This window comes from Armigeres subalbatus, chromosome 3, assembly GCF_024139115.2.
Source record: "Armigeres subalbatus isolate Guangzhou_Male chromosome 3, GZ_Asu_2, whole genome shotgun sequence".
NCBI lineage: Eukaryota > Metazoa > Arthropoda > Insecta > Diptera > Culicidae > Armigeres > Armigeres subalbatus.
The window spans coordinates 173061226-173077890 of record NC_085141.1 but is presented as its reverse complement, the minus strand read 5'-3'; the positions used below and the strand labels follow the sequence as shown (position 1 = coordinate 173077890).

Here is a 16665-nt window from a genome sequence, read left to right as displayed (position 1 = left end):
TGCGTATACCTAACGGATTTTCGATTTGCAGCCAGCATTGGTCAGCATATTAGCTCTAGTTTCTGGGGAAAGCATAAAACATGATGGCAGTAAACGTCATATAAAATGACAAGCAGCAGAAAAAATGCATTTTTAACATACCCTCGGAAAACCCGGAACACCACCGGTGGCCAAGGACCAATCGGGAGTTACGCATAGGGCCAGTATACTAGAAGAGTTTCCGCGTCCGATGGTCCCAATTTGATCAAAATCGGATCATTCTACGCAAAGTTATGCTGATTTGAACGTTGACAAATTTTTGCCTATCTCAACCTTTTTGTCTAACCCCTGTACGTGTTTCGACCTCAACAGTAAGGTCGTCTTCAGTGTCTCGTACTTGACTCGACTAAGTCGAGACGAACTTACTGTTGAGGTCGAAATACGTATCTGTTAAACTACAATTAAGGGGTGGAATTAAATGGGATTGTACAAACTCGTCTTATGACAAGTGAAGACATTCCACTAAAAAGCTCAAAATAATTTTCTTAAGTTTTCTAATCACAAAAAGGCTATTCAATTGGTGAGCTGTGCATATTAAACAAATTTTGTTGTTTTTTGGCCAATCAATCAAGCTAAGCTAAGCTAGGCTAACGAGATGTACGGCAAGCCTCGTTGGATAAATACTACGAATGCTAAAAAAATCGAGTTTTGCAACGAGTTGCGCATGCTATTTTTTGCAATGACGAAAAGTGTTAATATGATAAATCTGCACAAAAATTGTAGTCTGATTTACTTCTTGATCATTCTTACCAATAAATCATATTGGTGCAGTGAACACGCAGATACAATGTTATCGTGCCAAGCCATGAAGCGATAGATGAACTTGCCTTAGGGAAATTTTGATGTCACATCCATCAAACTATTTCATTCATTATGCGGTGCAGAGAATACACTATTTCAACACTTACCCAAGCTAATTAAGAAAAATTTAGTCATGTAACTACTGTTCTGATGTTGGTTTTTCATTATAGCAACCAAATGAGTGTTGTAATGGATTTCATTGGTATAGAAAATTAGGCTGTTTTATCACTCAAACGCGAATTGTAAACCAGGTTGTATCATGGTCACGAATTGCAAAAAAATATATCATTTGGGTTCAATAATGGAAAACCAATATTAGAACAGTAATTACATGACTACATTTTGCTCAGTCAGCTTGTGTGATTGTTTAAATAGTGTTTTCTCCAGGGAATGTAGAACAAAAACATTGCCAATGTCAACGACATTGTCCTCTCTTATGGAACGTACACACGGTCAAGCAGTTCGACCAACATTGACTCCACCTCTCGTTTGTTCAAACATCCATCAAGATTTACCAACAGCGGCACGAACAATCAATTTATTCGACCAACAATATCACACACGAACGACCGAAGCGCCAACTTGAGCACCAACCAACAAAAAATATATGGGGGTTTGTGCAACTTCACTACAAATGCTCAAACATGTTCGGCGAACCTTGACTCCACCCCCGACAACTCAAACCAAAATCAAACCGTTTTAATTTTTTCCAACCGAGCCGCCAACTGTCAAATGGTTGTTCGAACAACTTCACACACGTTCAAATAAAGCAGCAACCGAAGCGTTTTCTTGGGGGCGGAGTCAATGTTCGTCAAACTGCTTGACTGGTGTGTACGTTGCATTATAAATGTTGGGACAAACTCAACTCGCAACAAGCGTTTGACCCAAACTGCAACGGAATAGGACAATGATCGCATGCCACGCATTTAGAGAAAAAGTATGTTTCCGATGATGTTTTTGGTTAAATAAGTATCACTTATCAATGATTAGACATAAACTTTACCGTCTGTTAAAATGATATTTGTTTTACTTCCGAAATATACAAGTTATCGCAATTTAAAAAGTTCACAACAATTATCTCTCCATAGTTGTTGCAAATCAAATGGTACGCAACATTGTCTTTATCTTCTGCAGATGAGGACAAAGACTATCGCTATATATTTTATTTTTTGTTCAAAAGTGTATCAAAATCTGAAATGTGACTGTTATGCGAATAAATAGCAAGAAGGGGCCCCACAAAAGTGAGTTTTGATTTTCAAATTATTAGAACGAAACCTATTATTGATCATTTTAGGGCGATATTTTGAAAAATCACATAGGAAAAATCGTATAGCTATTAGAACAGTTGAAATTTCATTGGAGGTGTATAGGAATATAAGTAATGTCGTCGAGAAGATGTTACAATTATATTGTAACTCGACATTCTCCTTTGATTGCAGTGTTTTGAGTTTTAATTGGATTTGAGAACAAGGTAGATGCATTGTTGAAGGAATTCTTGAAAGCTCTGAAGAAACATTAAGAAATTGTAAAACATCCAGAGATCGCAGTTTAATGTTCAATTATAATTAAAGTAGAATTAATTTTATAACATTCGCTTTATAGAAGCAGAATAGCTAATGAATTTCTTCTGACTTTTCCAGTCAAGCGTAGTACGTACTTCCGGTTAAAAAAAATAGCAGGGAATTCCGCCCTGAATAATTTTTGTCGACTTTTTCTATAAATCAGTGCGAAATGGTCATTATTAAGTTTTTTAAAAATCAAATAAGTAAATCCATTTGATTACTCATACATTTTACCTTTAGTGAAGGCTATGTTGATTAATTTGTACTTGTTATAAATACGCTGAGTAAATAAGCATGATCATTATAACCGTACAATTCGTAGTTGCTACTTCGTGATTGACTAGAACTTGCGAAATTTTACAGAGAACCGTGTAAATAGGGCGTGTAATTAGCTGTCCATTTTCTATGTCAATAACGGCGCCGGCCACGTCCATATAATCATATTAAGAAGGAAGGATTGTTAGGTTGATTATCGTTGCTGCTAGTGGCCGAGAACACCTCTGCATCTCCACGATTATCTTAGGATATGGTGTTATGTTAGTTTCAAGAGATACATTATATGGCTTCACTTTGGTAAGGGATTATATAAAATGCGAATTATAAACGTTGCGGAACTAAAAAGGAAAAAAATCAGATCAGATCTCGACCGTTCTGCGTACATATCGAAACACGATAAATCGCCCAATCAACAAGTTCTACGTCCAACACGAAACACTCGTTCAGTACGATTCTTGGTCCGGCCTATGATGTTTTCCGGTGGGAAACTTTCTCGTTTCCCCTGGGTATAGTGTGTCCCTTGTACTAGCCACAAGATACATATTCATTAGGGTGTCCCAAAAAAATCGATGTTCGAAAAGTAATGGTGCTCAACCCTGAAATGAAAGATATACCTGTCTGGATAATTTTTGTAGAACAAATCGAATTTCCTTAAAAATCGTTTAGAGGTCGCGCCAGATCGATTTTCGAAAAATGAGCTTTTTTAAGGTAAAAAATCAAATATTGGATCGTTTCACAATTTTTTTTAAGGGTCACCCATTCACGTTTTATATTTTTTTAATTTTTCTGTGGATCTTTGCCCATATTTTCCATGATTTAGTTTTTGGTATTATGCGTTTTTACAGTCTGCAGAACTTTTTAAATATAGAAAAGAATTCGAAGTTATTTCATCCTCACACAAAAAAATTTTTTTTTTCGTTCAGAAAAAAATACATACTAGAAAGAGCTATTTATAAGGAGTATTTTCATAAAAAAAGATCCAAGAAATGTTGTTCTGGGGCTGAGATATTGCAGTTTTAGTAAATAGTCAAAAGGTGTACAAATTCGGTACTTTTTCTTTACATGTTATAATTTCATCAAGATTGCGCCAATATTTTAATTTAAATTAAAAACAATTCAAAAGCAAATAAATGGGAATGGGAATAAATTTGATTTTTTATCTTAAAAAAGCTCATTTTTCAAAAATCGATCTGGCGCGACCTCTAAACGATTTTTTTAGAAATTGTTCTACAAAAATTATCCAGACAGGTATATCTTTCATTTCATGACTTTTCGAACATCGATTTTTTTTGGGACACCCTAATATTCATGCATTGACGGGCATAGAAAAGCTTTCAATTAATATCTGTAAAAAGGTCAATAGAACACTAATAACCAGATACCAGTTGGAATGTAGGGCCTTTTGAGAAGAAGATAAAAATTAGTTTTTATTCAGGTGGATGCCATTCTATGTCGCATGCTATGGTTTGAAATTACCATTTTCACCAGTGGACCAAGTTTCCGGAACATTACTGCGAATATCCACCTTGTTTAAAATATGTCAAGATGGTCTCAATTTAACTTGTTTTGTAAAATCATGACGTTCGACATGTCGCACGCTGACTTATTATAGTTGTTTGAAATGAAATCCAAGTTGTTTTGATGGTCGATTATCACAATTGACCATAAAATGTGGAAGTTTGATTTTATGAATGCGGGAATCCTACATTCAGACTATCAGAGTTCTAAAGAGACCTGGCGGAAATATAATTTCATAATGATTTAACGACAAGCATCTGGGAATCTAAAACAAAACGCACTCATGTTTTCAAGGTCACCCCATTCAAAACGGAAGTCACGCATAACTTTAGTTTCTTGCTTAACTTTTCAAAAGGACCTAAGTAACATTTTTTCATGAATTAATTTGAATAGCGCAATCAACAGAACAACATGAAAGCTATTGATTGTCGTATTCAAATTAATTCATGAAAAAATGTTACTGCGATTATCTTTTTTTAGAATACCTACCGTGGCGCCAAAGACTAATTAAGACGTCACTGTAGAGCTCTTTCGAGGGACCACTTCTAGTACGTCATTTGGTCCCTCGGTACCCAAGTTTGACATTTCAGAGATTCCCCCATTTTTGATCTACCTTGCGATGAATTTGCATCAGTGGTAGTCGATGGCAACGACGACTAATTGTTTGAATCCAAATAGTTTGTTTGTTTTGCTTGTAGAAAATTTAGTTTAAAATATTCTGTAATGTTAAATGAATTTGCTATACAATTTCGTCGGAACAATGTTACAACTATTATACAGGATTTCCCATGGAAAATTATGCATGATCTGTGGTTTTCAACAAATATTTGCATGGTATATTATAATTACAGTACTTCAAAACAAAATAGCCCATTGAAAAGAGGAATGGCAAAATTTGTCTTAGTAAAAACTCAAATTACAAGACGCAGTCTTAAAAATACCATTGATTGGTCTGATATCTGTACAGAGAAAAAGCGGTCTTTCATGTTCAAACCTAGGTTCAAACTATACCAACCCATACTAAGTTTCAAAAGCACCCTAATGTAATGACATTAAGTCAATCAATCTACAATATAACTATTGTTGTTAAAGCTTTCTTAGGTTATATACATGTCGACAATATGTGGAAACATTTTGAAGGTTTTCCCAACACATTTAATTACAACTGGAAACATTCAGACTTCAACGACTTTTCTTTTCCAGTCACACAGGGCTATAAGGTCTCCGTGATAAAGGTTCCAAATGTTAATCAAAATACCAGAGTAACTATTCCGGCTTCCCGATAGATGTGATTTCATTTGGATGCGCGATATCTACAGGGTGATAAAATAAACCTTTTGTGGATCGACCTAGACATTTGTGAAATATCAGATTTGTCGACAACTGGGCAGAACAGACTCCTTATAGAGTACTTTCAGCAAGCACTCAACTCATAATGGTTGTATTTCCATCGTCTGATATTATTTATAAGATTACTGATTTGTTTCCTCCTTTTCACCCTGAAATAATAAATAAGTTATCCAGTTTTAGGTACAATTAAAGCCATTTCTTAAAACCAATCCTGTTTCAACGGTGCATTATGTTTTGACTTTTCAAACATTTATCAAATCGCCTTGGCAACTATGATGAAGTTAAGGATGAAGTAATAGTTGCTTAGTTTTTTTTTATAGAGCAAGGTGATTTCAGATGGGGGTATGATAATTTCTATGCTAGTACTGCATGAGCGCAAAAAAACTGGGCAGTTGTATGGGACATGAACGTCTTAATTAGTCTTTGGTGGCGCTCTTACACTCGCAGACTCGACTGCGGAAGTAAACGTTAAGCCAAGAAAGCCGCGAGGTAAAAAGACAGGAGCTGAAAACAAAACCACTAATTGTTTTTTGCCAAATGTCAGCAGTGTTTGATTGTATTAGTGAAAGACAACCGGAAGCACCGGAAGCACTGAGCACACAGATAGTGTTCTTCATGGCAAGTGCATACGATCGGGAAAATTCACATTTTTTGTCTTTATTAACGAGACTTTCAGCCCAAGAAAATTCATATTGACTCTGTTGAATTTAGTGACTGTTGCGATTTTCTGAGAGGCAACCAGCAGGAATCCGCAATATTTGTGTTTTTCTCGAGACGCATAATATTCCTGCATTGGTGCGTCGCAGCATGCAGCATGCCCTTAAAAACGCGAGTGCATTTAGTTGGTTATTCCGGGAGGCTTGCCCTAAAATGGATTTATTCCAAATGTTGGCAATAATATTTAAAATTATTCTAACAAAAACTGTTTTGCTTATACCACTAGCAAGCTCTCTCTGACACGTTAAATAAATACTGGGTAATACGTAACATGGGTACTTCGTGCACCATTGAGTGGTCATTAGCCTCTTGCCCAGCAACTCCTATCCCTACCTCCTTGTGATGAAATCCGGCGTACGAGTAATCTTAGGGAATATCGGGTAACCAGCTTCACAGTGATGGGGATATGCAAAGGCGCTTGACCCGAAGCTTACTGTTCAATGACAGAATGCGCAGGATAGAGATCAAAAGCCGGTGCTTCAACTTTAGCAACGTCAACAGCCCACACTCCGGAAGCGCTGATGATGATAAGGACGTATTATACGCGTCAAGTCAGGTCATCATTATCATCGTAGGAGATTTAAACGCTCAGATTGGCCAGAAGGAGGAACTTAAACCGACTCTTGGAAGTTCAGCGACAACCGTCTGATGAATGAAAACGGCCGCCGACTAATCGACTTTGCCGCATGAATATGGCCATTCGCAGAACCTATTTCAAGCAGAGACTTCCGCATCGGTAAACACTGCAGATAGAATCATAAATCGAACACGTTCTGATAGATGGACGGTAGTTCTCTGTCATAGGATCTCCATTTAGTCATGCGGGCAAAAGCGCAGGATTGCCAATCTGGAGATGACGAGTTTAATTCTTGGTCCGGTAACGGATGTTTTCGGGTGGGAAACATTCTCGACTCTCTGGGCGGCGTATTCATTATTGTGCTTGCCAAACATTATTGAGCTTGTTTCAACTCGGAAGTCGAATCAAGTACCAGACACTGAAGACGGCCTTTCTGTTTAGGTCGAAGTACGGATTTGTAAAATTACAAGCGAGTAGTGGAATTAAATGGGATAGTACTAACTTGTCTTATGACAAGTGAAGACATTCCACTAAAAAGCTCAAACTAATTTTCTATATCAAAATTGCTATGATTTGTTTTATTTCCGTTTAAATCTTACCGTTTCGTTGTTTCAAAACTATTTGATGTTTTGTCTTTTATTCAACGTTGAAGCAAGACTCAGCCTGCAGAACCAAAAACTCTGGAATTATCGAATGAACTAAGCAGTATTTTTCGAAATAGTAAGCTTTCTTGGGGTGATCTCAACCGAGATTTCATCTCTCGTGAGGTGAAATCCGGTTCAACGGGAGATCTGCTTGTACTTAATTCATCGGATATTTCCTTACTCGCTGCGGGGACAGTGACGAGTATGTTTAACTACAGAGTGAATTTTGCTTGTTTTTGCGCTTAGCCATTGAAGGTGCTCGAAACATGATGGGAATGTGTATGATAAACCAAAGAAACGAATGACGACGCTACATGGCTATCGTGCTAACAGTGTACTTACCGCCCGATTCCCTCGCCGTATTTTACCGTACCGAATAGAATCGTCCCTGCTAGTGCGTAGAAGAATACTAGCAGAAACATTCCAAAGATAATGAAAAACGATTTACACACTGAGACACCGACCGTAAGCATCAACATTTTCAAGGTCGTATGCTTGCCAGTTATTGTGAAAAATCTCAATATGACAACCATAAAGCCAATGAAATATGATAAGTCGCTCTAAAACAAGACAAAGTTATGATTGGGAACATAAGTTTGATTAGTGGATGACTTACTCTCAGTGTTGTTTGGAGGAAAATCCAAACTACTCCCGCCACAGTGACCAATAGATCGTATCGATTACGTCGCGATTGCCAATATCCTCGGGGAGTGAAAGCAATATTCTTCATGACCACCTCTATCACGAAAACAAATGTAAGCAATGTGCTTACAATAACCAGGCGTTCTGTGTGGATTTCATCTTTCGTCCACTGAAATAATAGAATACGTATAAATACGTTGGTGCTGTTCAAGCTTAGATAGATACGTTATTACCGTTATCGAAAGTAGCATGCTGTTCACTAGTACTACTACCGCAATGCATCGTTTGAACGCAATGTGCTGCGTTATGTCGTACACGAAAGCACGGAATTTACGTCCATCCGGGCGTGGCGGCAAATGAAGAGGCTGGGCAATCTTCAATCTCTTCTTCAAGTCGCACCACCTGCGCTGATCTACAGTTAGAAGAGCTGTTCCCTTGTTCTCAGAATAGTTGGCAATAACCACGCCAACAAATAGAGTCAACCCGATCATACAGCCCAAGAAAATGTACACGTGTATGTAGATGGCGTGCACTGGACCCAGCGCTTTAATCAGGACATCCCTCACATCGATCCAACCTTTGTAGGAAAGCACTTCGAACAATGCTAGCATAGCATCTCCTATGTTGTCAAAGTTGAATCTTCTGGGATTAGCCCAAACTCTCGGTACCAACATTGCTGGATAAGATTCGTTCACACCTGGGGTTAGTTTCATCTTTGTCACAAACACCCGTCTCATGAACACGCCAACGCAATCATCTCGCTTAATAATCGTTGGATCATTACAGCGTGCCAAACGACCTCCGTAGAGCTGCACACCGTAGCTAGCAAAGATAAACATAAGCAGAATAAGTAACGTCGATACGAGTAAAATTTCCTTAAAGCCGCGGCACAGTTCGTACACCACCTTCCGCATGTGCGGTACCAACGTGAATATCCGCAATGGTTTCAAACAACGCAAGATCATCAATAGCTGTGCTGACGAGCTGCTCGGTACTTGTCGGGGCATCCATATCAAGAACGAAAGGGATACAATGTAGATGAACACGTCCAACACGGATGCCACGTCTTTGATGTACGCTTTGGGGGTGAAGAACAGTCCATCTGCTAGGATTTTCAGTGCGAGTTCAAGGCTCATGAATATAACAAAAATATATTCGGCGATCTGTAGTGTGACATGTTCCATCACACGGTACTGTGGTGTTTCAAACATCATTGATATGCAAGACAGAGTAGTTACGAATATCATCACCCAGTCTAGATACGTCACCAGGCCGAGGAAGTTGCTGGAACGATAAGAGTAGACAAGACAAGTGAAATAATATTTTGTTGTATTGAAGATACTTTTTTAATATATAGGCTCTGTTTCAGATTTCGCTTTAAAATCTATCTAAAAAAACTAAGCAAAATGTGACTGAAATTTTAAATTTAGTTTTATTAAAAAAGAAAATAAAATAAAATATTCCACCTCACATTTAAAATAAATCGCCGAATTCGGTAAAATTTTACCGAAATCTCAACAGCAGAACTGTTCGGTAAATAATTTAACTGATTTTCGGTGATTTTGACAGTTGAACAATGGAAAAAAATACAAAAAATCTGTAAAATAAATTACCGAACAGTTCTGCTGTTGAGATTTCGGTAAAATTTACCGAATACGGTGAAATGAGCTAAGTGTGTAGAGTTGGTGGTGCGTTGATTGTATGACATTTGCCAGAAAACCATTTGGCAGAATCAATTTGCCAGAATGGACCACCTCCCAGAGTGGAAATTACTTACTATGTCTGAAAATCGATTTTTGCAATTGCACAACAAATGAAAGATTTAGTTCGAAAAATGTATTGGAGGGTAACCACTTTCTTCGGTGGCGTTTGATCCCACGAAACTAGTACGCTAGACAGGTGCTTTCCCTACTAAGTTTTTCAATATATCAAGTTATAAATTTGTTGCTTATTTGCCATCACCTTCATTATTCAACGATGACGCCTGTTGTGGCGCCTGCGGATGTGGCCCCCTAGGATGTGGTGGGGTTTGACAGTGGGCCCTGTTAAACCTCTATAAAAAGCTGCATGTATCCGCAAGTAGGCTCCTCCAAAGCGACCGTGTGCCGCTCAAAGCGCACAAGCCCAAGTCCTGGTGTTAGGTGGGACGCTAAACAGCCCATTACGAACGACATAGAAGATAATACGACTCGATACAATCGGCAACGACCTAGGCGACGAATAAAGGATCACGATTGGAAGCTTGGAACATGGAACTGCTAGTCGCTAGGCTTCGCAGGTTGCGACAGGATAATCTACGATGAATTACATCCCCGCAACTTCGACGTCGTAGCGTTGCAGGAAATCTGCTGGATAGGACAGAAAGTGTGGAAAAGCGGGCATCGAGCGGTTACCTTCTACAAAGCTGTGGCACCACCAACGGGCTGGGGACCGGCTTCATAGTGCTGGGAAAGATGCGCCAATGCGTGATTGGGTGGCAGCCAATCAACGCAAGGATGTGCATGCTGAGGATAAACGGCCGTTTCTTCAACTATAGCATCATCAACGTGCACTGCCCACACGAAGGGAGACCCGACGACGAGAAAGAAGTGTTCTATGCACAGCTGGAGCAGACATACGATGGATGCCCACTGCGGGACGTGAAAATCGTCATCTGTGACATGAACGCTCAGGTAGGAAGGGAGGAAATGTATAGACCGGTCATCGGACCGGATAGTCTGCATATCGTATCGAACGACAACGGCCAACGAGGCATAAACTTTGCAGCCTCCCGCGGAATGGTAGTCTGAAGCACTTTTCCCCCCGCAAGAATATCCACAAGGCCACATGGAAATCAACTAATCAAGTAACGGAAAACCAAATCGACCACGTTCTAATCGACAGAAAACTCTTCTCCGACATCACGAACGTACGCACTCACCGCAGTGCGAATATTGAGTCCGACCACTACCTTGCTGCAGTATGTCTGCGCTCAAAACTCTCGACGGTGTATAATACGCGTCGGAGTCGTCCGCCGCGGTTAAGCATTGGGCGACTACAAGACGGTAGACTAGCCCAAGACTACGTGCAGCAGCTGGAAGTGGCACTCCCAACGGAAGAGCAGCTAGGCGCAACATCTCTTGAAGATGGCTGGAGAGATATTCGATCCGCCATTGGAAGCACCGCAATCGTTGCACTAGGCACGGTGACTCCGGATTAGAGAAACGACTGGTATGACGGCGAATGTGAGCAGTTAGTTGAGGAGAAGAATGCAGCATGGGCGAGATTGCTGCAACACCGCACGAGGGCCAACGAGGCACGATACAAACGGGCGCGGTACAGACAAAACTCGATTTTCCGCTGAAAAAAGCGCCAGCAGGAATATCGAGACCGTGAAGAAACGGAGGAACTGTACCGCGCTAATAACGCACGAAAGTTCTATGAGAAGTTGAACCGTTCACGTAAGGGCCACGTGCCACAGCCCGATATGTGTAAGGACATAAACGGGAACCTTCTTACAAACGAGCGTGAGGTGATCCAAAGGTGGCGGCAGCACTACGAAGAGCACCTGAATGGCGATATGGCAAACAACGGTGGCGGTATGGTAATGAACCTAGGAGCACGCGCGCAGGACATGCGGCTCCGAATCTCCAGGAAATCCAGGAGGAGATCGGCCGGCTGAAAAACAACAAAGCCCCTGGAGTTGACCAACTACCAGGAGAGCTGTTTATACACGGTGGTGAGGCACTGGCTAGAGCGCTGCACTGGGTTATTACCATGGTTTGGGAGGATGAGGTTCTGCCGTAGGAGTGGTTGGAAGGTATCGTGTGTCCCATCTACAAAAAAGGCGATAAGCTGGTCACATTGCTGAACGCCGCCTACAAGGTACTCCCCCAAATTTTATGCCGCCGACTAACACCAATTGCAAGAGAGTTCGTGGGGCAGTACCAGGCGGGATTTATGGTTGAACGCTCTTCCGCAGACCAGGAGTTCGCCATACGTCAGGTATTGCAGAAATCCCGCGAATACAACGTGCCCACACATCATTTATTTATCGACTTCAAAGCCGCATATGATACAGCTAATGTCTAATGGCAGCTAATGCACGAAAACGGATTTCCGGATAAACTGATACGGTTGATCAAGGCGACGATGGATCGGGTGATGTGCGTAGTTCGAATTTCAGGGGCATTCTCGAGTTCCTTCGAAACGCGCAGAGGGTTACGGCAAAGTGATGGTCTTTCGTGTCTGCTATTCAACATCGCTTTGAAAGAAGTAATACGAAGGGCAGGGATTGACACGAGTGGTACGATTTTCACGAAGTCCGTCCAATTATTTGGTTTCGCCGACGACATTGATATCATGGCACGTAACTTTGAGAGGATGGAGGAAGACTACATCAGACTGAAAAGCCAAGTTAAACGGATTGGACTAGTCATCAACACGTCGAAGACGAAGTACATGATAGGAAGAGGCTCTAAAGAGGTCAATGTAAGCCGCCCACCCCGAGTTTCTATCGGTGATGACGAAATCGAGGTGGTTGAAGAATTCGTGTACTTGGGCTCACTGGTGACCGCCGATAACGATAGCAGCAGAGAAATTCGAAGACGCATAGTGGCTGGAAATCGTACGTACTTTGGACCAGACATCATGCACGCGTACAAAAAAGGATGAGATTGAGCAACGACTGCTACGCGCACATAAAATTTAGCGCACGCGAGTCTCACGAGGCTTGTGTACCTCACATTAACATTGGTGAGTCGCATTGAGACATCTCAATGCGATCAGCTCATGCGATGTTTGCCATGGCAAACCTTTACAAACAACAGCGAAAGTGCGTAAAACTGCTTGGGCGGGAAATTTTCATTCAATAATATCGTCGCCTAAGTAACGCCAGCTATGCATTCCAAGCGCATGAGATGAGTCTCATGAGACGTACATTGAGACTCGCTCACTCAGTTATTTTATGCGCGCGCTAGCTTCTCTCGTCGCACAGAATCGGTGCTACGTGAGCTTTTGTAGCTCATGGCACACTGTCTCATCTGTGTATACACGAGAATTAAGAGACTCTGCTTTGGACTCCGCAAGACGCTCCGATGGAATAGAGTTCGCCGCTGTCCCAAACTGACTGTCTACAAAACGCTTATTAGACCGGTAGTTCTCTACGGACACGAGACCTGGATGATGCTCGTGGAGGACCAACGCGCACTGGGAGTTCTCGAAAGGAAAATGTTGCGTACCATCTATGGTGGGGTGCAGATGGCGGACGGTACTTGGAGGAGGCGAATGAACCACGAGTTGCATCAGCTGTTGGGAGAACCATCCATCGTCCACACCGCGAAAATCGGAAGACTGCGGTGGGCCGGGCACGTAGCCAGAATGTCGGACAGTAATCCGGTGAAAATGGTTCTCGACAACGATCTGACGGGAACAAGAAGGCGAGGTGCACAGCGGGCAAAGTGGATCGATCAGGTGGAGGACGATATGCGGACTCTCCGCAGACTGTGTGGTTGGCAAAGTGCAGCCATGGATCGAGCTGAATGGAGAAGACTTTTATGAGCAGCACAGGCCACTCCGGCCTTAGTCTGATTCTACCAACTTCATTATTCAAAAATATTTGAATTAAGACAAAGCTTATAAACAAAGAACATTCAACCGGATATAAATCAACAACAGGATTCGAGTTCGATTCTTGGTTCGGTCTAGGATGTTTTCGGGTTGGAAACTTTCTCGATACGTTGGGAATACTCATGCAATGGCGATTTTTTCTCTAAATTTTGAAATGTACTCCATAAAACGTATTGAAAACAAAGATGTAGTCCTACGACAATAAATTAAGCCCAATAAACATTTGGTAATGCCGGACTGAAAGAAAATGTTTTACGTCGGACATAGTCTACTAGAAGTCCTCAAAATTAAAAGTAATAAGCAGTAATTGAATACTTACTGCATACTTTTGTACTGCACTTTTCTCTCATTTCCAGTCAGTGGATCCTTCAGCCTAGCATCGTATCGGCCGTGTACGATTCGTTGGCATATCTTTCTAAACTTGCTCTCTCGTGGCACGGCAAAAAGTGGCGTATCGAAAAAGGGATGATTTTCTCGCAGATCTTCTTCTCGTTGATTTCGTCGCATCTCCGCTTGCTGCCGTTTGGCTTGCAATATTTTGATATCCAAGTCATGCGGCCTAGCTCGGGAAGATGTCACACGTCCAGTACCTCCAATATCTCCATTCTCCATCAGGTGCTCATATGTTTGTTTTAATTTTATTGAACCACTTCGAACGCTACGGCGAATCGACCTCGAACCAAACTTCTTCTGATCCATTCTCCATGGTTTGTGTTGCGTTATAGTGCCTTGTGGTTTTAGTCCGGATTTTGCTCCAGCTACTGGGATTATGGCCGAATCCCCTAGCATCAACCGCTGGTTGTTGGAATCATTGATGATATGAGTTATGGCCATTTTCCTCAAACTGCTTCCCACCGATCGAACTTTAGCCGTTTTGTTCATCACATTTACTGGTTTCTGCTTCCGATACACTACCTTCGATTCCCAACATTCGGAAACGGGTCGTTTGTAACCCTCTACACATGCCGGATCTTCGGGATCCATATCTATCACAAATTGCTTCATGAATGATTCGCGAACCTTCGGTAGTGTGAAATCGTTGGGAATTTTATGCAAGATAGTCATCTGCGGCGAATCTGGAAATTTTTCAAAAATTCTTAAGCGAAACGGTAGGGTTTCCTTGATTTCTGCGCTTTGTTCGCGAAATTTCAACTGCTTCAACTTTTTGATATCTTCGTCTAACTCCAAGTTGTCCAGAATAACCGCCACGAACAAACTTAACACAATCTGGAATAATTAGTTATTTTTATATGCATTTTAAACAAAATATTTGAATGTCTTACCAAAGTGACGAACAGGTGATATAATATAAAGTAAACTGCAACAAGAGGAGTGAGCGTCTTACTTGTTCGTATCATAGTCTCATCCATTACTTCAACCCAAGCTTCTTGTGTCAGGATTTGAAACATAGACATAAATGCATCAGGGAAGCTTTCAAACTTTGTGTAATCACAGAGAAAGCAGAACAGTTGCATCGATATACTTGAACTAATAATCAACAAGCACATGGTAAAGATGATCAATGATCCTAACTTCTTCCCTGGGCCAAAGATCTTATATACGAATCCTTCCAACATAGGTGACGCTTTAATCAGTCGAACTACTCGAAGCACTTGGAAATAGGTGAATCCAGAAAGGTACAAGCCAGGTATGATGTGGAGGCTTGTTCCAATGGCTAGCAGCAATTCAAACTTGTGTATCGAGTGCTTAAAGTAGCCTCTCCAACCGAGGCAATATATTTTAAATAAAGTTTCCAGATCCAGCAGAAAAGTGAACGTCATTTCTATGTAGTAATACTTTTCGTAGAAAACCTGTCTCGGTCGCCCGTCATGCTTAAAGTGCATTGTTGCCGTTACAATGCCATTCGCCAGTATAGTAGACATTACCAGGAGTCTGAAGTATGGAGATTTCAAAATAGTGTGGCAAGTCTCATTGGCCAAGCCACCATGCTTATTGTCGTCAATGGTAATAAGCTTCCAGCCAGTATCATCTCCCGTTATGGTCTGTGAAGCAGTGCTGTTCTGAATGTGCCCACGAACTCCCCACATCTGCTGAAATTGAACTCGGATTTCATTGAACGTCTCGGTGATGACGGCGATGAAAACATTCTTCACCAACCACGCCAGGAAGAAGATCATCGTGCTGAAGTAGAACGCTGCTCGCCAAGCTGGAAGACTGTCAATGGCACGGTACATAATAAAAACCCATCCCTCCTGGGATGCTGCCTGATAAACCGTAAATATGCTTGTGGCTAGAATAAAGATATTTTTTCAATTGCAATTGTAAGCATTATTTAAACAGAGGTGTCTACCGATATCTTCAAACCCGTTGAATCCTTGCACATAATTGGAGAGAAAGTCCATTTTCATGCATTTCATGCCGGTTGGACATTGATATCCAGAGTCGGGATCTGTTGAACAGAAAGTATCTGGTATTGCCAGGGAGTTTACTGTGAGACCTCTGTAAACGAAACGTATTTTCCATTAGACCCTGATCATTATATTAAAGGACAATCAAATTCTTACTCTTTCTCCGTTGTGTTGAGAACGCAATGGTTTTTCAATTCGCCAAAAAATTGCACTCCCAACAACCCATACAAGGACATAAAGAACAGGAAGAACAGCGTGACATTGTAGATTTGTTGGCTGGATCGTTTGAATATTTGATTGATCCGACTTTTTGGCATCGAAAATTTGAGGAAGACTCTAAGGAAGCGAATCATTATCAGGGGTCGTGGTGCCCGCAGGATCGTGAGATAGTGAAACTTGGGTAGTATTCCAAGCATCTCGAAGATGTGTAACACTACGGAAGCCCAGAGGAAGAATACCATGGAAGCATCGAATTGGCACCAGTGATCCTTGAGATATGGAGCTTCTCCCTGTAATATGGTGGAAAATTAGATTTAGAACAAACAAAAAAGAATGCTATTGCA

The 16665-nt window shown here is 41.1% G+C and overlaps 2 protein-coding genes across 8 annotated transcripts in view; one reads left to right on the top strand and one right to left on the bottom strand.

Moving 5' to 3' along the window:
* LOC134224623 (histone-arginine methyltransferase CARMER) overlaps positions 1 to 16665 on the top strand; it is a 155531-nt gene that overhangs the window by 27043 nt on the left and 111823 nt on the right. The window lies entirely within an intron of this gene.
* The window catches only part of LOC134224866 (sodium leak channel NALCN), a 41167-nt gene that overhangs the window by 5315 nt on the left and 19187 nt on the right, over positions 1 to 16665 (bottom strand). For all 6 annotated transcript variants that reach the window (XM_062704504.1, XM_062704505.1, XM_062704508.1 and 3 more), the window contains exons 3-9: positions 16259 to 16611; positions 16045 to 16193; positions 15017 to 15984; positions 14053 to 14960; positions 8360 to 9410; positions 8101 to 8295; positions 7827 to 8044 (exon numbers count right to left, since the gene is read on the bottom strand). In XM_062704504.1, the coding sequence (XP_062560488.1) occupies positions 7827 to 8044; positions 8101 to 8295; positions 8360 to 9410; positions 14053 to 14960; positions 15017 to 15984; positions 16045 to 16193; positions 16259 to 16611 (3842 nt within the window). The remainder of the gene's footprint in view (positions 1 to 7826; positions 8045 to 8100; positions 8296 to 8359; positions 9411 to 14052; positions 14961 to 15016; positions 15985 to 16044; positions 16194 to 16258; positions 16612 to 16665) is intronic.